Raw genomic sequence first — 12,920 nt, 5'->3', positions numbered from 1 at the left:
GGTATTTCTATGTTTTTCTTTATCCTTATCTGTGTTCTGGAGTTATATATATATATAAAATATATATAATATAATATATTAGATATTAGATATTATGTATATTACATATCTGTGTTCTGGATATATATCATATATTATATAATAGATAAATATATATTTATATATTTATACTATATATTATATATCATTATAATATAATTTTATATTATAATTATATATTATATTTATATTATAATTATATATCAAATTATATTATAATTTAACTAATAAAATTAAATTGTATTATAATATGTTATGTATTATATAATATAAAATAATATAATATAATATATAACATGTAATATAAATATATAATATATAACATATATTATATAAAACAATATAAAAATTAATTTTTCAGTCTTAAAAGAGTTTAAACAATTTATAGTAATATCACTAAATTTACATCTGTCTTAGTCTGTTTCATATTGCCATAAGAGAATATTTAAGCCTGGATAGTTTATAAAGGAAAATATAGTTCATTTGTCTCACGATTCTGATGGCTGAACAGTTTGAGACTGGGCATTTGGTGAGGGCCTCGGGCTGCTTCCACCCATGGCAGAAGGTGAAAGGGAGCCTGAGTGTGCAGAAATCACTTGGTGAGAGAGGAAGCCAGAGAGGGGGGCAGGTGCCAGCCTCTTTTGTATAGCCAGCTCTCACAGGAACTAACAGAATTAGAACTCAGTCACCCCTGAGGGAGAGTATTAATCTATTCATGAGAGATCTGCTCCCACAACCCAAACCTCTCCCACTACACTTTACATCCCAACATTACCACATTTGGAATTAAATTTAGACATGAGATTTTGTGGGAACAAACAAAGCATATCCAAATCATAGCAATATCATTCTCATTAAGTCATTTCTAATTGTTCTTTTGTCCTTTCTTTCTGCAATTTAAGTTAGATTAAAAGCCTTTTCATAAAATAGACTACTGACTATTCCTTTTACTTTGTTTTCTTTGATTTGGCTAGAGTTATCTTTATAACTTTTTGTGTTTTGTTATTTAAATATATGAACTTTCACAAAAATATAGTACAAAGGTATATTAGGAAATAGGATACAAATTAAACAAATAAATAACTTCCAACTGTTAACTTTGTAACTATTTTTAAAATTGTGATTATATATATTATTTTATATATATAAAATCACTGATTTTAAATATCACTGATTATTTCTATCATATAATGTAAGTTATATATTATATACTTATATATAATGTAATATATATTTATATACAAATTAGAAATATTTATATATGTTATATATAGATCATATATAATTATATATTATATATAATTATATATAATATATAATACATATGATATATATAATCACTGATTGTAAAAATAGTTACAAAGTTAACAGTTGGAAGTCATTTGTTTAATTTGTATTCTATTTCCTAATATACCTGTGTAATATATTTTTGTGAAACTTCATATATTTAAACAATAATGAAACACAAAAAAATTATAAAGATACCTCTAGCCAAGTCAAAGAAAACAAAGCAAAAGGAAGACCCTCACTGAATGCTCAATCTCAAACTTCTCAGCCATCAGAATCGTGAGACAAATAAACTTTTTTCCTTTATAAACTATCAAGGCTTAAGTATTCTCTTATGGCAATATGAAACAGACTAAGACAGGTATAAATTTAGTGATATTAGTATACATTTTTAAAACTCTTTTAAGACTGAAAATTAATTGGCCCATTAATCTCTCAATAATAGAAATGCAAAGACTTTGAATTCATGTGCTCAATCTAAGTCAACAGCCTCTACAGAACTCTCTTCTACAGTAAAGATGAAAAAGAAAGAATGAATGTCAGAGAGCAGCTCAGATCCTGTAGTGCTAGGACCAGAAGTTAGAAAAAACAATTGGTAATAAAACAATTCATATACTTATTTCAAAAGGAAGGAAAAAGTCACAAAGATATCTACTGTAGACTATACAAACCTAAACTCATCAATAATAGATTCTAAAAGATATATTAATTGGCTTTTTTTAAAGTCAGGAATTCTAAGTGACTCATAACTATTATTATTTGTGTTTCCTCCCAGATAACTGCCTAATGATCCTAAACTCCCTTGCTGTAATATTAATACCAAGGCCAAAATTAAGTCAGACTGTTTTTCTTTCACATCTTTAGATTCACTTTTCAAATAACACTACTTTAAATAAACTATGAAAAAATACCTAAATGATAGTAAAAATAAGTGATAGGCATTCACTTAGGCTTAATGAAAATAAGTAAATTTTCAACAATATAAAACATGAAATCATAATTCATTACGTACCACAGCACTCAGGACATTTTGGATGTTGCTGGATATTCATTCCATACCCTGGAAAGCAGCGATTAATCCAAACCATTTGGAGAGTACCTTCAATATAGTATATTTGAGGTAATTGTTCTGCACGTCTGCCAAGAATTTCCACTTGTTGATTAAAAAATCTCTCTATGAGATTTTTAGCCTAGAATATAAATACAATTTGATAAACTGTTAGCCATAAAAAATGTAATTTTAGAACAAATAAGGATGCATGTGGATTTAGAATTTGAAGAAAACAAAGTCTCAAGGTCATTTTTTCTTGCACTCACAGACTATAAATAAAACACACAAAACTGAAAAGATGTCATCTATACACATCAAATATTTCCAAATGCATTTCCAATTACAATGCAAAGAAATCATTTGAAGATTTCTTTTTGGTCCCTTTGTATTTTGAATAATATATGGATAAGCATACGAGCAAAATCAAGAAAGCTCTTTGAAATTGATTAAGAAATGTAATGTACTTTAAAATAATATATTATAAGCATCTGTAAGAAGCTTACCCTGAGGCACAACATCAACTCTTTTCACAAAGAAAAATTTAATTTAAAAACAAGAAAAAATATAACTTCTAGCTCTGTTTCAAAAATTAAGTCCAAAAAAATAAAGCATCATTCTGATCTATAATTATCTTTATGTTTGTAATAATTATACTGGCTTGCCTCCTAAAATTAACAAGAGCCTTAGACTTCTCTGACTGCTAAGATCTATGCATTCAAGTATGAGGTATGCATAAATTCAAACTGCTACAAGCTAGTTAGTTCTACTCCATTCTGTCAGACTAACTTGCACCTCCAATCTAGTCAGGAGCCCCAGGGATAAATGGACCACACAGGCTGATCTATAACTACTAATGGTGCACCTCATGTCTACTGAGTTCTTCCAATATCTTGTAAATTACATCTCTTCCATTACAATTTCTATAATGTCCAGGTTCTCCCATGCAAAAACACCCACAAAGGGTGATAAAATAATAACTCTGTTTCACACATAAAGTAACTTAAAATATTGCATAAAATTATTTTCAGGTTATCTGTATAAGGCAGTGGTTCATAACCTTTTTGGCACTAGGGAATGGTTTTATGGAAGACAGTTTTTTCACAGACCAGGGTGGCAGGATGTTTTTGGGATGAAACTGTTCTACTTTAGATAATCAGGCATTAAGATTCTCATAAGGAGCATGCAACCTAGATCCCTTGCATGTGGAGTTCACAATAGGGTTTGTGATCCAGTGAGAATCTAATGCTGTCACTGATCTGACAGGAAGCGGGGCTCAGGCAGTAACGTTCACTTGCTGCTACTCTCCTTCTGCTGTGTGGCCTGTTTCCTATCAGGCCATGGACTGGTACTGGTCCGAGGCCTGGGGATTGGGGACCCCTAGTATAAGGTATATATAAAACATAAATAAATTTTCTATTTAGATTTGGGTTCCATCCCCATGATATCTCATTTTATATATATGCAAATACAGCAGGTCCTCAAATAATGTCCTTTCCTTCAATGTCATCTTATTATAATGTTGAAGAGAAAAAAAATGCTTCCTAGCTAGGCCACTGTGCATGTGGAGTCTGCATGTTCTCCCCATGTCTGCATGAGTTTTCTCCAGGTACTCTGGTTTCCTCCCACATCTCAAAGATGCACGTTACATTAATTGGCATGACTAAATTGGCCCCCTGGGAGTAAGTGTGGATGTGTGTGAGTGCACCCTGTGATGGAACAGTATCCTGTCCAGCGTTGGTTCCCACCTTGAGCCCTGAGCTACCTGAATAGGCTCCAGCCACCTGTGACACTGAACTGGAACAAGTAAATAATTATTACACTTTGTTTTTATTACTCTTTCTTAAATATATGTATTTCTCACATTTATTTCAATGTTTAACATTAAAAATGTTTTGGGTCTTTATTTCAAAATGTGGTGATATTTTTGCAACCGGAAATATGCCAGAGCAACTTAACTCTTGTTTATATCATTTAGCCTGTGGTAAAATTTGTTTTGTTATATGTCATTTTGCTTAAAGTTGCAGTTTCCAGAAGCCTATTGATGAAATTAAGTGAAGACTTACTGTATTTCAAAATCTGAAAATATCTGAAATCTAAAATACTTCTGGTTCCAACCATTTCAGATAAAGGATACTCAAAATATGTATAAATGTGTTATGAAATTAATTGCATTTAAATTTGAGACTATAATTAAAAGTGTCAGGAGACACATTCCTAACCACTCAGATTATGTCACACAGAGCCTAATTAGGCTTCCTAATATCTCATGCAAAAAAAAAAAAAAAAAAACCTAAATGAAGTTAGACCTGAGAAAACCTAGTGATAGATGCAGGAGGCAGATAAGGGAGGATCCCTGGAGAATCCCCAACCCACCCCACAAGTGTTTACATCAGATGCTTTTGTGCAGATGTGGGAACCTGCCCAGGGTCTTGTCTGCACATGCTGGCAACAGACTGGGGGCCTGCCTGCACACTGGGAAAATGGGGTGCAGCCACCGGGGATTCATGCCTTAAGCAGTGAGAAGGGGCCTGGCCTCTTCAGCTGGTGTGTGTGGTGACCTGGTATTCAATCTGTGAGTTGAGAGCCTGCTGGCAGAACCCCTTTTTCTTCACTGAGAGCTTTCTTTAATAAATTCCGCTCTCCTCAAACTTTCAATGTGTCCATGCACCTAATTCTTCCTGGTTGTGTGATAAGGACCTAGATTTTAGCTGAACTAAGGAGAAAAATATCTTGTATCATTTTGGTGGCCCATGTGGGGACATAAGGAAAGGTGAGTAAAATGCAGACCAAAGCATCTTGTCCCCTCTTGTATCTGAGCCTTTTTGTCCTTGGACTTCTCAGAGTAGAAGAAACTGCATCCCTCACCCCTCATTGCTCTTGGGGGTCAGGAATGTCAACCTTGGTCTAACCCAGCCTTTTCTATGGCATTTTCCTTCTTTTTGCAGAAGTGTAATGGCACCACCCCACCACAATGGCCGCAGGCACCCAAGGGACTGAAAGGCAAGCAGCAGCACCCCATTCCCCCTTCCCTCCCAGCTGGGGCTGGGGCCCATGCCCAAAGGGTCCTGCGTGGCAAGCTGGCCAGCATTCCCTGCCATGTGTGTATCCAGTGTCTTCCCCTCCCTTGGCCAAGAAGTCCAGCTCTGTTCCAGCCCCAGGGAAGAAACAGCAATTAAGTTTCCCTCCTTGTTGGAAGAACCATTCACATAAGAATAAGAGGTTCTTCCCTCAGTTAACACAGCCCTGAACTTTAAGCTGTTTTTCTTTTTTTATTCTCCACCAGGTCAAGAGTTAACTTTTATGCGAAAGGCTTTTTTCCTTTTAGAAGATATTTTACTAGGCCAGGACCCCAACTATTACTGTTTATATTCTCCATAAAGTTTTATTTATGAAAAAGGATTTGTGAGGCTGGTCTTAAGTTATAGCCAATCTGGAGTGCTTTACATGTCTTTACGGTTCTGTCAAAAAGAGGGATACCTTAGGATGGGATATGGGCCCAGGACTCCATAGGCCCTCTATTAAAGACAGTCTGGTAAACTGGTCAGTGGCAAACTTCGCTGCAGGCCTTCATCTTGTTTTATGTCCTTGGAAGCATGACCTGTAAGCAGGTGGCAGTGCTTTTAGCCCCCAACATTTTACAATGGCGGCCTGGGTTCAATCTTGGCTTAGGGAGTGAGTCCTTTCTGGTTTGATATCTGTGTGACCTTTGACATTTGTTGATTCTCTTCCCCTCCACAAACCACCTTGAATTTTCCTCTCTCTGAGCACCTGGGAGATTACCTTTGATAAAGTTTCAAAGCTACAAATATTGGCTGTTTGGCATGGATAAAGTCAGGTAATAAGGGATTTAAAAGGATTTTTTTAAAGAGTACTCAGCTTAATTCAAAGTGGATATCCAAGTTATAAGTATATTTAAAAGGCCTTTATGATTTTTCTCTTCCTAAACTTTATTTTCCTGGAAAAAGATTTTTTTTCAGTCGACTAAACTATTTTTCTCCATTTTGCCTTGCCTATCTTAATGTGTGCATGAGAGGCCCCAAGATAATTTCTCATGGCCTGGGACTCCTTGGGAAAAACAGAAAAGGTGCCACAAATTCCATTTTGGGAGAGACCTCTGTTTCCCTAGCAATTAGAGGTGGATAGATCCCTCTCAAAATCTGTTTTTATCTTCCAGCTATACCTGTTTATTAGGTGCTGGAAACTGCATGCTTTCCTAGCCTTGCTTTAAGCCTTTCCTAGCCTTAGAGAGTTCCATCCAGAGGCCAATAATCCAATTAGGAGACTGGAAAACAAAAAGTCTCATAGTTACTGGATCTTCTTCTGCCTTTCTGTGTAGTTATATATGTGTTGTGTGTGTGTGTGTGTGTGATGTCTATAAAAAAGAGCTCTAATTAACTGACTTAAAGAAGGATAAGCACTTGGATCAAATATTTTTTAAAAGGAAAATAAAAGCTGTGGTACCTTTTAGTTCACGTGACATTAATTTTTGAAAAATAAAAATAGCCTTAAAGACTATTGGTAAAATGCAGATGTTATCAAAATGTAAATTTTTGCCTAGGGTTAAAGGATTGTTTTGAATTAGATAAGACAAAGCCAAAAGTTCAAACAAGTTGTGGAAGAACTGTAAAAATTAATCTTGCAAAAAAAATTTCATGTGTGAATACATTAAATTCAACAGAGTATTATATGGCTTTTCTGTAAATTAAGCATTAAAATAAAAGCATAACAAAATACTCTTAATGCACTAATCTGCTCTTTAGCTAAATCTGTAAAAGGTTATATAAGGTTTTTGCTTTTAAAAAAAATTCTAAGTCATCATTTTGGAAAAATAAATAATATGGAAATTTGGAATTCTTTCATATCATCAAGTGTTTTAAACCTCTAACATACTTAACAGGCCTCCCCAAATCAAACCTCAGTTTCAAAAATTGTCTTTCCCGACACCTAGCTTTTAGATGCTACAGAGGGCCCCTGGAGCATCTAGAAGAGTGGTAAACAAGATTATTTGACATGTTTAGGTACATGGGATTGCCAAAATGATGCTTAATCTTCTTTAGGTTATATTTTATGTAATAATGTTAATTTGTGTTCCAAAATTGTATGGGATTTCTAAAATTCTGAGTATATGCTATCAATCACAATTAAGGTTGTTATGCTAAGTTATTATAAACCACAGAGATAACCAAATTTCTTTGTTAATCATGTTTCTAACTGTAACTACCATGGACATTTTATTATTCACAGATAATTGTTGTCTTATTTTAATCCTCTTCAAAGGATGGTTTATAATCAGCCACAAAACTTTGACAGGCAGTCTCAAATGCAGGTTTCTGAAAACTTTGGAGATTTTGACATTGGAATAAAGAAAAATATACAGGACTCATGAAGAGTTGAAATGTTCACAAATATCAAGCAAAACAAGAGTTAGCTGAATGGACTGAACTAATAGAAAACTGAAGTAATGTTTTCAGTAACGACTTTTGATTGGAACATTGCTGATCCTTGTTTTGTTTTTCAGAGTCAAGGAAGCTTATTTTGAGCTATTTATGACATTTAATAATTGAGTAAGTTATACTCCTATGAACAAAATTTGGAGCATATTTGTCTCTCTCTCTCTGTGCATGGCTTCTTCAGAATTTGGAAACTAGTTCTGAGTATTCTTAATTTATGCCAATATAGTTGTTTGCATCAGTACAATAAGGATCCATTTTCTTTTGCAACAGGAATGCAATTGGAGAAATTGGTTGTTTTACCAAGGCTTTGACTGGAAGGGTATGCTTCCCTTTAAGGAATCAAGCTCAACTTGCAGATAAAGGTCCCATGGGAGAAACTGGCCTCATACCTTGTGTACACAGTCCCCGTACAGGGTTCCTAACCTGTGGTAAGTAAAGAATGTCAGTTTCTAACAGGCCCAGGAATCCCATGCTCTAGGGACCTCAAGAAGAGAGGAGTTTGCCCAACACACAGGTTTGAGGGTACAAACCCATGGCTGGGCTTGGCTTTAGAAAGTCTTATCTGAGATTCCTTGTGGAACAGAGTTCCATCAAAGCAAATCTAAAAGGTCTATGTAAAAATATTCTTGCTGCATTTTATGCAAATAATCAGGCCAAGTATAAGACTAAAGTCTATTTTGCAAACAAGCTAGTCCTATCATGATTTGTTTTTAACAAAAATGAGGACTAGAGAGAGAGAAATTCTGTTTCAAAACTTATCATACATTTGTCATCAAAATCTACACTCATTAGTTGCTTTTAAGTTTTTGCCTACATTTTAGAGTAACCCTGCTTATTCCTGTGAACCAACCAGTAATCTCTGACTGCAGACCAGAAGGAGAAAAAGGGTATGGGTAATGTAAAAATCTGGATCAATATTCTAGTTCTGAGCAACTATCCTGAAAATCCTGCCAGGTGATAGGAATAAATAGGGTGCCCATTACCTAGAGTTTTCCTTTTTGGGAAAGCAAGATCAAGGGAGCCAAACAAAGTCAAGACCCATCACCCAAATCTTAGCAAGCATAACTATAGCCACCAGTTTTCTTGGCATGTCACAGGATATCCTTTTCTCTCCCTTGTTGGAAGAGGACTCAATTTTACAGCTTCACCTTAGCATTCAGTTTATGATAAAGAGTCCCCCCAAAACACATTTTTGTCCCAAATTCAATTCCAAGCTTCAGGTCAAAGCCCTAGGAAAGAAAACCGGTTCTAAGGGATCCAGAGGCAGACAATAATGGAAGTTAAAAGGCACAGAGCAGGTAAGCATAACTAATTCCTGCTGATTAAGTCAAGCCTCCTGTTTCATGGATAAATGTCATTCTAGTATCCATGACATAAATGAGGTCTAGAAAACTCAAAGGCTACTGACAGCAGAGAGGATAGGGCGTATGTGGGTAAGAGCAGATATTCCCACCCCCTTGGGCACCCCATTAATATGGGTGAAAGCCGCTTTGACACCCATGGACAGCACCCTGTCGTAGTCACCAGACTCAGGGATACAAGGATGGATGAAAGAAAGAGGGATGCCTCACTTTCTCTCCCTCATATACCCTGGATATTCACTAGGAAGAGAAAGGAAACTGGGATGAGTCGCTCCCCTCTTTCTAGATGAGTAACCATTCATCTTCAGTCTGTACCCCTTTGGAATGCACCCTGCAACCCTGGGACTCCTTTGAAAAAAACGTCCCCTGAAAAGAAAAGCTTTATAGAGGGATTAAGTACATATGGGGGGGACTATGTTTTACAATAATTGGTCGATGGTTCAGGAAACAAAAAAAAAAACCTGTTACTGTTTCAACAATGAGCAATCTGTAAAATATACACATTTTTGCATGAAAATGAACAGCTTATTTTAATTACTACAATCTGTCCTACTGGCCATGCCAAGCTCATTGTGAATAAATATGACTCATTAACATATATTAAATATATGTTCTAGATTGGTCTATATATTTAATATATGTTCTAGATTGGTCTAACACACCTAACAAGAAGTCTAACAAGATTAGTTAACTAATTAGTCTAACAAGAAGGCAGCAACTAGCATTATGCGTGTTTTAGGATAGGCAACAGGTATCATACAGGATTATAGTCCAACTAGGGCTCAAATATCCACTAGGGGAGAACTAGTATTTACAAGGTGTTACAGATATTATACCTATAAAATAGAGTTCTTTGAATATCTCTGATTAACACCTATATTTGGGAATCTCTGGGATAAATGACTGTAATAATCAAAAGGGGTTGGAAAAATAATTTTAAAAAGGAGATGGAAACACAAACTTGTCTTGAATGAACTGGAGACAAATGTGAATTTTTGTAGGAAAGGTATTATTTTGATGCTCAGAATGCAAATAAGAGATAGGGGTGTACAGACTTTATAACATAAAGTCTCTACAGATAACTATAAAAAATGATTAACCAGAAACTCAAAATTGTCCCTCTCTTGTTAGGAACATCAGAACAGGAATAATGTGATGTCATATTACTGAATTAGGCAGAGATATATGAGATTGAGCTAAATTTGAGAGCAAAAGCAAAGGAATGAGGAAGAAAGTAAGGGTTTTATAATTTGAATTCTATGAAAGCTGGAATTCACTCCTAAGAAACATAATTAATCCTAAAACTTCAGATCAGAAAATTTTCACTTTGCAATGTAGGGACAACTTCAATCCTGAAGCAAAAAGCAAAACAATCCATTCTTCACTTTGTTTTTTCTCCAGAAACTGAAACTTGCACTAGAAAATTAGGCTCTTCAAAAGAAAGATTAAAGACAAATTATAATCTATATTTTGAAATTATTAGAGAGGTAAACTGGCATATTAAGTTTTTTTTAAGTGGTATATTTCTCATTGAAAAAAGCAGATAAGACAGAGAGTGGGCAGGTAGAAATGAAATTTAAAAATAGGAAAAATATGTCTATTTTTAACCTTGTGGTGTCCTAGATACCCTGAAAAAACCTCCTGTCAAAAATCACCTAATTGAAACACAGATTTTGTGTAGACACATTTCTACAGTAAGAGAGGGTGGGAGAAAAGGAAGAAAGAGAGGGAAAGAGGGAAAAAGAAAAGCAAGAATGTAGGAAGGAAGGGAGAGAAAGAAGAAAAAGGAAATGAGAGCTAAAACTGAGGAGAAAACTACAAACCTAATGATAGCTATGTCCCTAATTCACAGTGGACAAAGAAATTAAATTTGATTATAAAGGGGAGAAAACAAGGATTCTTAGAGGGTGGTAGAGGTAGGGAGGGTAGAGAGGTTGGAGGAGGAAAACTCCAGTATGAATTCTTAGACCAAAGTGGCTATCTACTTACTGATAAATGTCTAAAAAGCACGGCTTTATCAACCAGAATTATGAAGTAAATAATGAAATGAAGAAACATCGAAGCCACACCAGCCAAATTAGATCATCAAGCAATTCAGATAAGTGAATATCAGTTACGTAAAATACAAAATGATTTTAAAAGTGTATTTAAAATATATAAGCTTAAAATGGAATGAAAACATAAGGGAATTTATATCATGAAAAGAGAGAAAACACATTTGAAAAATAAACTATTTGAAAACACATAATGAATGGAGTGAAATTAAAAATTAAATAGACAGCTTTAGCAGCAGATTAGACCTAAATGTAGCCACAATAATGAAACACAATGAATAGCTGAAGATAATATTCAACATGAAAAACATAAACAGCTGGAAAAAAATATTACAATAGTATAAGAGAGATGGAGAAATCAATGAGAAAATCCAAATTACAGTGAATAGAAATTTCATTATTTTAGATAACTTCATTGAGATATGATATAATTTACATAAAATGCATTTATTGCAAGTGTACCACTGAACTGAAAAGCAAATGCAGAAAAGGGAATTTTCAAAACAATTCTGGCTGAAAATGTTTCTTAACTGCTGACAGCCAATGAATCCTCAGATCTGGGAGGCACAGTAAATTCTGGAAGAAAAATGACAAGAGAAGGAAGGACTAAAATATACAAACAAAAGCAAATAAATAAATAAAATTGTGGGTAAATCTAAACAGACACTGATATTCTGAAACAATAACAAGTAGAAAAATAAAAAGAATAGAACTAAAATACTAGAAACTAAAACAATGAAAGATAAAAGCAAGTCAGGAGAGTTAAAGGTTCTTAAGGCCTTGTATATTTCAGGAGTGTAAAATAAACTAATTTTCAGGACTGCTGCCTGGTACATATGTTAAACTTGAAGCAAAACCACTAAAGTAAATATTTAAAGTGTACAACATCAAACAGAAAAATAAGGTAAAAAAAAGTTTAATCAATTAAAAGAGGAAAATCTGAGGAACAGAAAACCAGGATAAATTATACATAAGAGAATGCCGAAAATCAATCCACATAGAATAATAATTGTGACATGTAAATAATAAAGAAACTACCAAGGTAGAGCTATGAAAAGGAATCATTTTTTAAAAGACACAATCTAAAGAAGGCAAAATAAAAGGAAAAGGGCTACAAAGAACAGATAGGAAAAATAGAAATGACAAGATGTTGGATTTAAATCCAAATATATTGATAACTAAATTAACCGCAATTAATTTAAACATTCCAATTAAAATGAAACGATTGTCAACTGGATTGAAAAGCAGTCACCAACTATAGTCTATGAACAATAAATGTTTTTCTCTGTATTAAAAACAATGAATTGTAAAATAAAATTTAAAAATATTTGTAACAACATTAAATAAGAAATACTTAGAACAAAAATCTTCCCATTCACTGATGAATGGGGCCTAATGTAATCAACCTGTCACCAGGTAGCTGGCTGATCACCATAAAGAATGGTGCCATGTAACAGGGTTCAGTGTGGGTTTCTGTTGTTGGCAGACTGGGCACTTAATGGTGGCCACAGTCATACAAGGTTTAGTGAATGGGAATCCATATTGCTGAACCCATGCATAATCTCATGCCCACCACCATGGCCATGTTGTTCATGAGCACATTGGGACATGACTGTGGTCGCTGAGGAGAAAGGCTGACAGTATCCACAAAAGGGGTCATCCCATCCCCTGCCTT

At 34.4% G+C, this 12,920-nt stretch overlaps 1 protein-coding gene across 4 annotated transcripts in view; it reads right to left on the bottom strand.

Moving 5' to 3' along the window:
- The window catches only part of ZPBP (zona pellucida binding protein), a 142,514-nt gene that overhangs the window by 31,906 nt on the left and 97,688 nt on the right, over window positions 1-12,920 (bottom strand). For all 4 annotated transcript variants that reach the window (XM_054495484.1, XM_054495485.1, XM_054495487.1 and 1 more), the window contains one exon: window positions 2,339-2,516. In XM_054495484.1, the coding sequence (XP_054351459.1) occupies window positions 2,339-2,516 (178 nt within the window). The remainder of the gene's footprint in view (window positions 1-2,338; window positions 2,517-12,920) is intronic.

The sequence above is a fragment of the Pongo pygmaeus genome, chromosome 6, assembly GCF_028885625.2.
Source record: "Pongo pygmaeus isolate AG05252 chromosome 6, NHGRI_mPonPyg2-v2.0_pri, whole genome shotgun sequence".
NCBI classification, from domain to species: Eukaryota; Metazoa; Chordata; class Mammalia; order Primates; family Hominidae; genus Pongo; species Pongo pygmaeus.
This window is presented reverse-complemented; position numbering and strand designations above follow the sequence as displayed.